Below are 14,946 nucleotides of genomic sequence, written 5' to 3'. Positions count from 1 at the left end.
ATTACAAAACAATAATAACAAATCATGCTTGAGGAATATTTAATGATGTTGGAGTGTGACTGTTGCTCCATACTATCTAAGAGGGGACATGTGTCGTTATGTAGCAATCAACAGTGGATTCCTGTCATTTAATGCCATACAAGTGTGGAACTTTTTTTCTGTAGGCAATGCAGAGCAGTAAATATTATCCATTCCTGATGAAAACTCATCAGGACATTAATGCTTCATGAATTCATTTTGGTAGCCCTTTATATTAGGGCTTGTCCATAAAGTACACAGGTACATCTAAGCTTGCTAGTCTGTAACTAAACCAGCATTTTCAACATTCCACACTTCACCAAGGGATTGACTTTGCCTCTGGATGTCATGCCATCGGTAATAGTCTTTTTCTCATGGGTAATGTGGGTTACACATTTCTTAGCAAAGGACAGCAGCTTCTCAGGTGGAGGATCAAACTTCAGGCTCTCGAAGGTTTAAGTTGGTAAAGTTTTACTTATGACTCCCCTAACTTGTGGGCAGCCCTTCATTATAATACAGTGTCAAGATTGAAAATGTTTAAGCCATCCATTAAAGCTGAGACTTTATATTTCATTACAAAAACATAACAAATCATGCGGAATAATTATTGATGCTGGATGTTGGAGTGTGACTGTTGCTCCATACTATCTAAGAGGGGACATGTGTCGTTATGTAGCAACCAACAGTGGATTCATGTCATTAAATGCCATACAAGTGTGGACCTTTTTTTTCTGTAGGCCTAATGCAAACATGAAAATACTATGCATTCCTGATGAAAACTCATTAGGACATCAATTTATTTGGGTAGCCTTTTATCTTACAGTCTGAAGCTTAATACTAGTTAGGAAATCTACTATTGCTGAGCCTTTAAGTTTTGTTACAAAAGCATATTATCAAATCATGTGTCAACATACTGCTTAGTTGAGATTATATTTTTCTCATAAGTATTGTTGTTTTTGCTTTCGTTTGTCATACATGCTATAGTTTGAATGCCAAATTATCCTTATTAGAAAAAGGATAACTCATTATCTGTTGTCTGACCTCATTACATTCATAAATGACTTTAAAATGAACCCCCTAAAGATATCCAAATAGCCTTAACAGAGTGTAGTGGATGTGTGATTCAAAACCAGTCTAAGATTCAGTTATTAAGAGCAAATACAAAGTAACTCTTTAAAATGTATACATCACCATTCCACACAGGTCATAAAAATGACCATCCCACACAGAAGAATATGAATTCCCCTAAGAGAAAATTTAAATAAGTGCACTAGTGTAATAAGATATTTTATTATTATTTAAACGGTATTTGAAACCTAGATTCAAGTAATTTTTGTTGGTAATACTGTAGTGCTTGATATCAATGCATGCAGCAAAGTTACTTCTGAATTAAAGTTTAAAGTTTATTTATTTTCAGTTAAAGTGATTAAAGTTTGGATCACGGTGAAATGTTTACACATCGCTCACATTAAAGTTAAATTATCCATTTTTGAAAGAAACAAAGAAAGTCTTTGAAGGTAAAAACACTCATTAGGTGAGAATGAGCACAGACAGTTCCACTGCATAACAATGGAGGTCCCCTCTTGGATAGGTAGCTATCGTTTAAGGATCTAAGTCCCCTCTTGGCAATTTCTTTAAAAAGCAAAAAAAAAGCAAATTTGCAGTAATATTATGTTAAAAGACAGTAAAAGTAAATTTTGTATTATATTTATTTTACTTCAAAAGGACTAGAAACACAGGTCCACACTTGGCGGTTTACTCCGACGGTGCACTGTTGGATAGGTACGCGTGTATGTGTGTGTGTGTGTGTGTGTGTGTGTTGGGGGGGTGGGGCATTGTGACTTTCTTTGTTTTTACACTGAAGCACTTTGTGTTACATGGCTGTCTGACAAATGTATGAAAAATGCTATTCAAATAAAGATTGACTGATTGATTCATTGACTGCATTGGTTGGGAAATCATTCAGGTCTGGTGGCTCCAGCATGAAGGGATTTGCATCAGAAGAGGATGAGCACCTGAAGGAGCCCCTGGTCTAGAGGGACATCTCCTCCCAATGATCTACTACTCGCTGCTGAAACCTTCATATTTGTTAAGATGGTTTCAGCCACTGAAATGTATGAAGAACAGTTCATGTACATGATTTGTATTTCAGCCCATCCCTGCCTGCCACGGAACTCTTCAGACAATAAAAAACAAATCATACACCAAGCTGGGTATGTGCTTTAAAAAAAAAATATTTCTAGTTTTTATTTCCTTGCTTTCTCGCTCTCTCTCTCTCAGTCCCCATCAAAGCTGCTACACCAGTTGAACAGATCACTCAGCAGTTGCTTGACACGCCCATCTCTGTCCCTCTTCCTATCTCTGTGTCTTTGTCTCTTTCTCATGTCAACATGAGCTGACGAACAGCTGAACTCCAGGACTGCACAGAAGCGAGACAGAAGACAAGGATAATTTCACTAACCTTGGAGAAGACCAGCATTTCAACAGGTACTGCTGATCAGCTTTACTAGAATTTAAAGTTGTTTGTGTGTAGTGTAATCACACTGCTGCTGTGCTGTCAGGAAGTTCTCAACAGCACAGCTCCATTTTGCCCCGTCAGCCTCAATTAACTTTACTTTTCTATCTTGGAAGGACTTCCAAGTTAATGACTGGCGTCTCTCCCTCTCTCAAAAATGCACACCCAAATGATGAAGGGTATTTAATTGAAGCATTTGTGCTGCAGCCCTTTGGCATCTTCTAACCACCATACAGACGTTTTAAACCTGCTGCAAAAACTAAATGTTTTCATCGCACATGACGACAGACCTGTTCTTTTAGAACGAGAAAAGCAAATGATAGTGAAATCATATGCAGCTCCTGGACCTCCAGGCCTTAGTGGAATCCCAGCACAGAGTCAGACCAGTGGAGTTGAATGGCGTAATCAGCCATGGCAGCTAACCAGCTCGTGACAGGAGCTCCCTGTGTTAGCATGCTGACAAACTGGATTTCTGCCCTCTCCCTACAACAAGTTTGCTCTTCTACTACTGAAGACATCCAAGCTGCACTTGAGGTATTTCAGCAGACTGAGGGTAGCTCTCAATGATTTATGTTAGACTGTTTAACTTGTGTTTACCTAACTTTACTTGATATTGTGTCATAACTGTAAATTGGTATGGGTGGAACAGAATTAAATTTCTTTTTTGTAACCCACAGATATGATCTAACACATATGGTCCAAACACTGCAGCACTTCTGGTTTGGGGCTCATAGTTTCATGATAAAATGATATCCTAGTCACAACAGTGAAGGGACATACATCTTTAGCTTTATTATGTGTGCTGCTGTGATTTGCATTTTAATTTACTCATTTAGATGATGCTTTTATCCAAAGCAACTTACAATTGCTATATATGTCAGAGGTCGCACACCTCTGGAGCAACTAGGGGTTAAGTGTCTTGTTCAGGGCCACATTGGTGGATGTGTCGCAGTAGGAACTGAATCCAGGTCTCTCACACCAAAGGTTTGTGTCTTGTCTACTGCACCATAGCCACCATATTGGGTGGCAGTGTAGTCTCCAGATTGCAACTGAAACAACCTTGTCTTGGTTTGTCACCATCAATGGGGGATTATGGCCATTTTCTTTTTTTTAAAACAGTATGATGGAAGAATGGGACGTGGGTGGATGTAGAAATGTATACATGTAACATGAAGTAACTGAATAATAAATGATAGAATGATATGAAAGTTACCATCCCACCAGTCACACCTTTATTCATATGACCGTAACCACCTGAGGGTTGTGTCAGGGAGTGGACCACTGAAACCTAAATATCAGAGTCTCCAGCAGTCATGTGAACTGAGGCAGCATGTTGTTACATTTGAACTAAATTCCAAAATATAGACAATTCTACTTTGAAAAGACTGGGTTTTATAGATAATAGTCTAAATACCCACAAGTAAAACAATGGACTCGGTGGCTCATTTATTTAGGAATGAGCAACACAGAAGCACACAGCGTGAATAAAGATGGTTGTAACACTAGATTTGGAGACAGAGGCCTGAAGATGAGATCATCTTAGTGTAATCTCCAGTTGTCCACCCTTGCCATTATGAAATGTTATTTAGGGATGGAACCCTTTGTTTCCTTCCTGCTTTTGACTTCCCATAGAGGTATTCAGTGCTTGTGTCCTGCACAAGAGACAGATTTAGGAAAGAATGGTCAAAACCAAAGAGCAGAGGCAGAGATATCCTGACTCACCCTCCCTTAAATCCATAGATTGGGTCAAGCTCCAAAAATGCTGGATCCTGCATTTTTCATTAGGTTCTCCCTACCCATGTCTTTCCAGCTGTACATATGACTTTGATGTCTTCAAGCTCAGGCTGAGATACCCCTGGTGACACAGAAGACATTATACAAGAGTTTTCACAGACTGAGCAGGACCAACCACGATGAAGGAACTGCCCCTTTAAGCTGCAGTACTTTAGATGATGCACTCATTGACTGCTCTTTGTGGATATCCTCAGCAGTCAATCTGTTTCCCTCTCTGTGCTTCCCAGCATGGGCTCTGGCCAGAGCAGTGACAAGTTCCACTGTAACCGCTATCTGAACGGACAGGGTCCCCCATCACTGGTGCAACAAGGTCCTTCATGTACATACACACCTACTCCTCTGTGCATACTCATTTTCTGCTCACTTCTGGATCATTTGACTAAAACTGGCCCGCTGTCTGTGCAGCTAATGAAGGGGTGAATGGGATGCACGATGCAGTGAATGGCTGCCAGCCAGAGGGCCAGATGACCTGGGTGATCCTCCACAGAGACCTGCCAGGGTTCCCTGATGACAATACTCTTCAGATCAACTACATATTCGCAGATGGAATACAGACAGTAAGCTCGGCTGAAACCACACTGTATATCTATTTAAATGGTTAGAGTTAGTTAAGTCAATGATCTACTTTGTGCTGATTCCCTGGGATTCTGTGAAAATCACCACCCAGACAAGGATTAATTTATAGTACACATTTTAGCATGGGAAAAAGGTTTATGTGCATAAGAAGTGTTTTGGGTCACAAAAAAATGGATTAGTGTGAAAACTAGTTTATTCCCGAACTAGGCAGCTAGGCTAGGCTAAAACCTTTTGGTGTGTGTGTGTTTTTAATGTTCAGAAACAGTGTCTGTTTATTTGTTTGGTATGTATTGCTAAAATTTACATGTAACAGGCGGTGGTGATGGCGCAATGGATAAGACACATCCTTTTGGTGTGAGAGACCCTGGTTCAATTCTCCACTGTGACCCATCTACCAATGTGTCCCTGAGCAAGACACTTAACCCCTAGTTGCTCCAGAGGCGTGTGACCTCTGACATGTATAGCAATTATAAGTCGCTTTGGATAAAAGCGTCAGCTAAATGAATAAATATAAACATGACGTATTTTAGTTCCTTACAGTCAACACATAGGATCAGTAGTGGCTGAATTCATGGTATAAATACTATTGGTGTTGTTGCATCACAGAGATCCAAGACCATAACAAAACACAGTCCCACACACACCATAACATGCAGTCCTGAAAGCAGTGTAAAACACTTAAACAGAAAAGGATACAGTAACTTGGAGGAAAATTTCATTTGAATAAAATAAAAAGTGAAAGAGCTCTGAGCCGAGCTCCGGTTTCTGTGGGGACCCTGGTAGCATTCTTTCTGCAAAGAAGCTGCTGATCTGGTTAGTCTGGTTAGCAGAGCTGCAGTAAGAGGGGAAACACTGAAGCAGCAGACACATTCATGCTACAGGAGGAGATTTGACTGGGATATCATAATTAGGGTGACCATATTTTGGTTTTCAAAAAAAAGGACAGTGGGGGCAGGAGGCAGACAGACACCCGCAGTGGGTGGAAGGTTGGGGCTTGTGGCACCGTGGCAACGTGTATGTTATCGAACTTTAATAAGGGCTACGTGTGGTGTTCTAGATTGCTAGCACGTCACACCTCTGTAGTTGAGCAAAGCATAATTGTTGTATGTAAATAGAACCCATAGAGACTGAAACTTGTCTTCTTGCAGGAGAAACACCCTCACCCTGGCCAGCCTTACGCAGGGCTGCGGCTCTGTGCATACCTGCCTGACAACCGTGAGGGCCGCAGGATTCTCAAGCTGCTGGACAAGGCCTTCAACCAGCAGATCCTGTTTTCTGTTGCCACCAATCAAGACGGGGAGGACGTGGTCACTACAGCTTCCATCCCCCTAAAAACACAAGCAGACGGGGGAAGCAGCGCGTGAGTAAATATTACAAGTACAGTCTTCTTCTGTTGGCCCCAGGGAACTGCGCAATACTGTTTAAATCAAGGTTGATATAAATTTTACAATTAGAGCACTTTCCTGCATTTAAAACAACATTTAAACCCCCCTCTGAAAGGTTCACATTGTTTAGTCTATACCTGCAGTAGGGTGAACACTGGATGTGAGCTTTGAAGCGATCTGTCATTCAATAAAATCAGAATACCAAAAGAGAAAACCAACAGAGGGAAGCAGCTGTGACTGTTGTGTTTCAGAACTGTATACATACAGTTTTGGAACACAACAGTTAGCTAATACTATGCTGCTTAGTCTGCCTTCAGTTTCAGAGACAAGCACAAAGGCTGGATCATTTGCAGCTCCGTCATCACCATCTTCTCATGTTGTCTAACATGACACTAAGCTGACACTAAGTTACAAACAATAATTTGGTCACATGACAGACCTTCAGTGTTATTACCTCCAGAGCGCTTGCAGACAGCAGCGGGTGGATATGTAGAGGGTGGGTAAGTGCACTCATGTACATACAGGATGTGTCTGTGTTTCACATATGCAGACTAGAGCACCCGTTAGCTGTTGCAGTGGTGTGCAGTCGCTTCCTACAGTTGTTTGTGGACAGAAGCAACTGATGAGGACAGGGTCTTGTCAAGGCTATCCAGATTCAGCTCAGCAAGATTTATTCATGACATGTCAAGTACAATATGGACAGATGAGCTTTCTGCCATTCTAACTCTGACACGTTGGGCAATGTTTAACAATCTGGTAAATGTTAATATTTCAATAAAACAAGGTTTAGTTTTGCTGCTAACTTCTCCAGTAAAGTTGAGTGGGATGGAGCATGGATATTTTTACTGCTTTCAAAGGACAGCCCAACAGCAAACATATGAGAACCACTGCTAAATGCAACAAAGTCATTGTCTCTGTGTAATTTGTGTTCTTTCAGTGATGGCTACCCAGACGCTGACTACCTTAAGACTGTGAGAAAGCTACTGAAGGACAAAGGCATTGAATAACAACCACACACTTCTGGCTCAACAAATGAAGGCAGAGCCAGGGAACCTGTGCCATAAATAACTAGAACCTGTCTGTTATAAAAAAGGTACTTCGATGTTTGTTGTTGTGTAATCTTGTGTAGTATAGTGTGAATGTATCCTGTGCATTATTACATTAATGCAGTTCTTACACTTGAAATGTATTTATTATAACTTGTATTAATTCCAACTTTTGGTGGTGTCTTATGTGCAATAACATCCTCCTTGTGTAAAGCAATTGTGTTATTGTATCATTAGAAAATGTACTTTTTAAACCCAGAATATGGAGTCATATTATTATATTTTATATATCCCTATACGAGTGAGGTGAATATTTCATTTATTTTTAAGCTGTACAGGGAACCATCTGAACTCCACCTGCTAAACACAAACATTAGTTGATACAGGCCATTTCTTATGACACACACCGTGTTTAAATTCATGGATAGACTGAAAGTATTGTCCTATTTTTTAAGTCTTCCATTAAGTCACAGAAATTTTGTGATGATATTTTTCTGATTTTTGTTTAATAGAATAAAATTAGAAAATGATAAATTGTGTGGGACTAAAATAATAATTTGCAATATAGCTTGAAATGTCTCTCTGGAGAGAAATATTCATGTTTTAACAAAAAAAACATTTAGTAAAGAAGTTACTCCTACTAGTGACTCTTGATTCTGAGAGGCACTGATCAAACGTGTGGATGGTGGGCTCAGCTGAAGTTGGGCTGAGAAAGAAAGAGAAAGAAAGAAAGAAAGAAAGAAAAAAAAGAAAGAAAGAAAAAGTGACAGCAAGTAAACTGTATTTCTATATTTTAAAGCCAGAGTTTTAGGTTATTCATAGAAATACAACAATAATGCAAGGAGTGGCCAAACAAAGACAAATGAAACTAAATCTAAAAAGAACTGTTGGATAAATAATAAAAAGCTTTTTCAAATGTGGCAGTCCAAAGAGTTGGAGCTAAAACAGTAAGAGTGTGATCTTAAGCCTGCACCGTGGAACTGTTAACAGCATTTGGTTTTCAGATCTGAGGGGTCTCTGTGCAGGATACGTGGTTAGAAGAACTGAAATGTAGAGCAGAGCCAGATCATATAGGGATGTGAAACTAACAGAATCTTAAACTGAATTCTGAAACGAATAGTCAGCTAATGGTATTCAGCCAGGACTGGACAGATATGTTCTCTACATCTAGTGTTTGCTAGAAGTCAGACAGGCAACTGCTGCATCATTCAGGCAGATAAACAATGAATTGTCATGGTTACAATAACTACGTGGTTAAGGTTATGTAAGGAACAGTCCTGGGGCCGTATTACAGAAACTTCCTAACCAGCAGATCCTATCCTAACTGCTTGGTAACCATGGTAATAAGGGTTAGGAACTGTTTCCGTGAAACTGTTGACACACCTCCCCTTCGCCGACTGTGCAAGGAAAGGGGGAGTACACAGACAGACAACACAAAAACCAAAACACACCAAGCATCCTGCAGTCAAACAAAAGGGAAAAATAATCAGAACTCACGCATACACATACCAAGAGCCTAGGGCAAGGGGTCAAGGCTTGGGGATCGTGACAGCACAATAACATGTAATACATAACATTTAGGCTAAATAATTATGTTTGGGTGTGAAATTAGATTCCTGCTCATCCACTGATCTCTTCTGGGGAGCTGGAGAGATAGCGAGGCAGCACAGCAGCGCAGCCAATGCTGACACAAGATATGCCGATAACAACAGAAATTAAGATGAATTGACAAGATAAATGCAATGATTTAAATGCCTGGACTGTTACAGGAGTAAACGACACAATACATTTATCTGAGACGATTAAGAAACGTGAGTGTACGAGGGCACATAGGGAACGGTGAAGTTAGCCTTGCTAGGCAGAGTTAACATCAGCCTTGCGCGGCCACAATGACACCGCATCCTCTGACAACCCTGGCGTGTTAGTAGATCTTGTTGCCTCACTACACAGTGTGTTGGAGGAGCATCTTAAGACAGGCACCTCAAAGACTGCAAAACGAACTTTTGGACTGCATGCTGTCACTTCTTGAAGATTACATTCTGGAGGAAGTAAAAAATGCAGATTAACTTGCTGTTCAGGCAGATGAGACAACTGACATTTCCACCCACTGCCAGTTGGTGCTTGTGCTATGGTACATCATCAAGGAGAACAACAGCTCTGTTTGCTACAGAGGTAAGCTGTATAGTTTATAGACAGCTCTCAAGTTTGAAGATGTGGTTATTTCCAGTGGTGGACAGTAAACTGAGTAGGCCTACTGTACTGAAGTACAAATTAGAGGTAACCTATTTGTACTTTACTTGAGTATTTTCTTTTCATGCCACTTTCTATGTTTATGTTCACTGTTTATGTTTTTGTATATTAATATAATATGATAATATAATATTGGCATTAATAATTTCTGAATAGTTCACAAAGCACTGGTATCCTGCAGTTTGTGTTAAATTGTATTGGAATGGTTACTGAAACTGACTGGATATGGAAAAAATGAAAAGGACTTTGTGGCTTTATAACAATGTCACAGAATTTTTTTTTATGCCTGTTCAAAGGGAAAGGGGAGACTTTGTACAGCAGAAAGAGGGCTTTGTCACTTCAACTTAAACAGATGTCGTGTTGTTGCTTTTCTTGGGAGGACAGTCTTTCAAGAACAGCTACTCACCTTGTGGTCAGATTGCGCTTGCGCGTCCGATCCCCAGCTCCTCTAGCCGTCGTTGTGTGAGAATGTATTAGTTTCTGTTTCTGATGTACAGTTGGCGTCTTGAATGGCGTGAACATGTGGTGTAAAATGCTTTGAGTGGTCGGAAGACTAGAAAGGCACTATAGAAGTACAGAGTATTTAGAGTGTCTGTCGGACATTTATGACACATCTAATTTGCATGGCCACCTCATCCATCAGACGAAATACTTTATTGATCCCCCACTTTTTAAGTTTTTGATCATCATCCTGATACCATCATGATACCATCGCTAGTCAAATAAAAGTATCCTTTTATTACCAAATGTGTGGTTATTACTTGACTGGGTTATTTTGAAGACGCTTATAGTAGAGTGGAAAATATAGTGCGAACTGTGTTCACCACTGTAGCTAACTTGCACATGGTTAAATGGATTGTCGTGACGGAGCTTCTGACTCCACCTGACAGCTGATGCTGGGATGTGAATGACGGGTTATAAAGCCATTTTAAGCTAATTAGTCATTTGTGATTTGAGGCTATATAAATAAAAGTGACTTGACTTTACCAAACTGCACTACTACAGTACTGACCACTGCATCCAACAAATCAATAACATTGAGCATACTGACCACAGTGAACAGGAAACCCACTCAAGACAAAAATCTTGTGGCGAGGACCCTCCTGCACAGAGCCTGTTACTGACGAAGAGGAGGATGGACAGTGGGGGTGCATCTGATGGGCAGTCAGAGCCATCAATGACAGCAATGTTGAGAATCCCAACACAACTTAAGACCCTGCAAAATCAACAAGCACAACCAGGAGCATCCCTGGGGGTTTCCTGGTCCCCTTCCTCCAGGTCACGCGAGGACAACTGAACGATCTCATGACAAACTCCACCCACTGACGAGGCCATGAGATGTTGATGAAAGCTCAGGAAAGTTAGCACTAAGTGGAACATCCATACATCCATCCATCGTCAACCGCTTATCCTGCGTACAGGGTCGCGGGGGGCTGGAGCCAATCCCAGCTGACATCTGGTGAAATGACTAAGTGGAACAATTTTCTTTTATGAAAAAGATACAAATGATTTATTGTAAATGACCTGTGCTACAATACCATGTGTTCTTTTTGGGAAAATATCACATTGTTATTTACTCTGTGATTCCCACTCTGATGTAAACCTGTGTCAATGTTTCCACATGATTTGATCATCCAGTCTTTGTTAATCTTCCCCACAGACCCAACTGCTGCTCCAGTACAATGTGGTTGGAAGAACTCTGCAATTTATTGCTCTTATTTTTCACTTCTACCTTGATGCCCCACCTAAAGTCTTGCCACTCCCTTATTGGTCCATATTTCCAGTGTGAACTTTCCCAGTTTAATGCAGGCCTGATGTTCTCTTCAAACTGAATTACACCCAGGTCCTTGCACTCACAATAAAGTATAATCTCATTTGGGAGGCCTCTGTCATCCAGGAGCCTCTTAAACCACTTTCTCCTGGACGCTCACACACACACACACACACACACACACTCATCTGTCCACCACTGGCAGGTCACAAAGTCTGTCAAATCTGTCTTCACTGCAGTACACACACACACACACACACGGGACGCACAAGGCTGTAGTATTGTTTGTAGCTCCAGGGGTAGCTGTATGCCCGGTCTCAGTCTATTCCACCGAGGAAGGCTCACACTTTTTTGTCATGTTAAAGTTGTTTAGTTACGCACAAAGTATTATCCTTTCCTTTACATACTTATTTCTAGTCAGCATTTAAAAGAAACAACCAGTGGTATTTAAACCTTAATGGTCAAGTTGTAAAGTTAAACCAAAGGAACGGCAGATATTTTATGTATTTTGCCGTTGTCCTTCCTCCTCTGTCATCACTGTCAGTTTGTTAGTGGTGATAAATGGTCCACAGCAGTGTTTCATTAAGCTCTTTAATTTGGCCCGTGTCCATCCTTTCTCAAAGACAAAGCAGATTGTATGCCTGGTAATTACAAGACTTGGAGATGGTGGATGCCTAAAATGGATGTAATCTAGATATCTTTGTTTTGCTCCCAAATTAAGCCAATATACAATTTATCTATCAAATTATCTGTCTGTCTGTCATAGGACAGGCAGATAGAGACTTTGAATCAGCTGTTTGTTTCCTGTTCCCCGCTGACTGTCAGCGTTGGTTTCTTTTATCCCAAACTACGACTTTGTGCCTGAATCTAGCCAGACCTTAGACTTTGTGCCTTGGCTTTGGGGTGTTAGGCGCTGACCATGTAATCGAAACGTTAGAGTTCAGCTAAGGACCTTGGTTGCAAGACATCCCTCCTATCTCTCCCCCCATTTCTAGCCATCTCCCTACTGTTAAAAATGTAAAGACAAAACAACAAAAAACTCAAGACGCTCTGCATTTTGATATCTGAAAATCTCTGGAATCAGATGGCTAGCAAAGGGATTCAAAAGGCTGTAGACCTTTCAAAGAGTCACCATAAGTCTTCCTTTCCATTCATTGCCTCACTCTTTATACCACAATAAGCAGCCCTTTCCAACCCTGCCCACTCACTCATCACAATGCTATCAGAGCTCAGTCCACAGCCAGCTAGACACTCGCCTTCCCCTGTGCTCTCACTTTATCCCTACAAAAAGACTCAACAATGGCCTATGTAGACATATTGTACAGTGAGGTTAGTGTCAGCCATGCTAAGTGGAAGTGTGTGTGTGTGTCTGTGTGTGTGTGTATGGCTCTGCAGAGAAGACTTTCAGTACTCTACAAGATCTTCTGTTATGTGATAGAATCTTCACCCCTCTTTGCTTCTCTGCTTGAGCATTCTCATGGCTGTAGATGGAGAAGTGTGATAGCGTATACATATGAGAATGTCTGCCCTCTCTGTCGTCTTCCTCGCTATTCAGAGAGCAGTGAAGGAGTTTCAGAATGCGGACTCCCTGTGGACACAACCATTCATCCCGGATGAAGGAGATGAAATTGGTCACCTTACTATACGGAACACAAAACTGTGAGTAGTTACTAAGGAAGGCATGAGGAACGAATCAAGAACACCCCAATAATGAATTCATTGTTAGTTCCTGAATATCTCAGAATGGTGATATGGACGATAATGGAGACTTACTAGAGAACAAACTATATTAATGAACCATTACAGAATGATCACTGTGTCCGCTGATTCTCATGGTGTGCCATTCCTCTACTGTGTCCTCCCAAAAGTCTAGTTGGAGCTGTTCTTGACCACACAGCCGATGAATAGATGGACAGATTGATAAATTTCTCCAGAAGCCCAAACTTGTGTTCCAAATGTCTGATCAGTCCACCAGCTGTTAAGCTTTGGGGTTATAGCTGCTTTGCCTCTGACTCTGTATCCACCTGTGGTTTGGTTCTCCACATTGGCCTTGGACTTGCACCTCAGGGTCTGTGTGTGCTGTTTGAATCTTGGTATAGATGGATGGGTGGCCATGTTCTGCTTCTAAACAGCACTCCTCCGTCCTCCCACTCATTGATTAATGGCCTTTTAGTTGACAAATCACCCCTGAGGCTCAGAGAAGGGGGGCAGCTAGGCAGACAGTGGCTGCTAGACAATCAATGCCACAAGGATTCTGTTTCAACCTTTTGAGTCAAAGCTGTTTTCTCAGAGCTAAGCATTTCACTTTCATTCATTTTCATTTGGGATCTCTGTGTCTGTCTCTGTTTGTCAGTCAGCAGCACCAATCCTCCACTTTATAAAAACGGAATAATACTTTACTTCAGTTAACATAAAGTCCTTATAAATTCATTCATGTCACCATCAGGGGCTTATTTCTATTCACATTTCTACAACAGAAAAAAACATTCATTACTTCATTACTTCACTGTGACGCAAACAAATCATGTATTTAAGTCAAACATACAGACTGAAAGCTCCCCAGTGTTCTTCACTGTTTGCCTTATTCTTTCATTTCAGCTCGTCACTGTTTCACTGAGCATAATTAAACCAATAGCAGCTTAAAACAGACCCTGCTGAACAGGTTTGTCAACAATTGCTAACTAACTTGTACTAATTATAGCCTTTGATAGAACTCCAACTTTGACATCAGAATTTGACTGTGTATGTGTTTGTATTTAATAGAGGAGTGCATGACAGTGGCACGTTAAAGTTAGATTTTCTTTTGTCATAGTGCTTAAATGATGATATATCTGGTATCTTTGGAAAAATTGTATCAACTGAATACAGTATACAGAAATTACCTTTCATGTGCAAGTAATGAAAACTTTACTGTCATGCCTTATGAAAAAGAAAAATAAGACAATGTAAATTCTGTCACAACAGAAACCTAGTGATCAAGTCTGTCCGGGTCAAACTAATCAATATAAGTGGATAATTATTGTGACCAAATATTTTTCTTTTCCTTTATTTCTCATACAGATTATCATTAAACTGACATCTGTATATTTATTACATGAATATAAATGAATGAAACAAACAGCTTCACTGAATTTTTATTTATTTATTTATACAGTTTCAAACGCTTTTCAAATGACTATACAAATGAAATGACTGAACTGCGTAACTTAAATACACAATAACACAGTACTGTATATAAAATATATCTGACTGTAGTTCAGATTATAATCAGGCTACAGCTCAGAACAGTATTGTGCTGTTAACAAACGTTTCGGGTTACGTATGTAACCCTGGTTCCCCGAGAAGGGGAACGAGACACTGCGTCGGTTACGACACTATGGGAACGCCTCTAGGCGAAGCAGGTCTGAACGTGAATGAAATCACTCCAATCCTATTGGCTTGTTGCTAGAACGGTAAGGTGTGATGGAATAACCGGAGGAGTATAAAGCACACCTGTACACACTCATCATTAGCTTAAACTATGAAGCAAGCGCTTCAGGCGGGGAGAGAGGTGCGGCGGGCCGACGCAGTGTCTCGTTCCCCTTCTCGGGG

At 40.7% G+C, this 14,946-nt stretch overlaps 1 protein-coding gene and 1 pseudogene across 2 annotated transcripts; one reads left to right on the top strand and one right to left on the bottom strand.

Moving 5' to 3' along the window:
- Positions 1–14,946, bottom strand: part of LOC123977882 — a 90,514-nt pseudogene that overhangs the window by 74,779 nt on the left and 789 nt on the right.
- On the top strand, positions 2,391–7,390 carry dtx3l1 (deltex E3 ubiquitin ligase 3L1). 2 transcript variants are annotated; one of them, XM_046061014.1, is made up of 5 exons: positions 2,391–2,505; positions 4,555–4,646; positions 4,733–4,884; positions 6,052–6,263; positions 7,226–7,390. In XM_046061014.1, the coding sequence occupies exons 2-5, from the start codon at positions 4,556–4,558 to the stop codon at positions 7,293–7,295; spliced, it is 525 nt and encodes a 174-aa protein (XP_045916970.1). In that variant the 5' UTR covers positions 2,391–2,505; position 4,555; the 3' UTR covers positions 7,296–7,390. The 2 variants fall into 2 exon arrangements, with proteins under 2 accessions (XP_045916970.1, XP_045916979.1); XM_046061023.1 differs by having other exon boundaries at positions 2,394–2,505; positions 4,555–4,637.

The sequence above is a fragment of the Micropterus dolomieu genome, linkage group LG01 (assembly GCF_021292245.1).
Source record: "Micropterus dolomieu isolate WLL.071019.BEF.003 ecotype Adirondacks linkage group LG01, ASM2129224v1, whole genome shotgun sequence".
NCBI classification, from domain to species: domain Eukaryota; kingdom Metazoa; phylum Chordata; class Actinopteri; order Centrarchiformes; family Centrarchidae; genus Micropterus; species Micropterus dolomieu.
This window is presented reverse-complemented; position numbering and strand designations above follow the sequence as displayed.

Bases quoted from the DNA above. Each gene is read 5' to 3' on its own strand.
- dtx3l1 (XM_046061014.1), top strand. From the start codon at position 4,556: ATGGGCTCTGGCCAGAGCAGTGACAAGTTCCACTGTAACCGCTATCTG. The intron at 4,647-4,732 runs GTACATACACAC...CTGTCTGTGCAG, and splicing joins GGTGCAACAAGGTCCTTCAT to CTAATGAAGGGGTGAATGGG. The intron at 6,264-7,225 runs GTGAGTAAATAT...GTGTTCTTTCAG, and splicing joins GCAGACGGGGGAAGCAGCGC to TGATGGCTACCCAGACGCTG.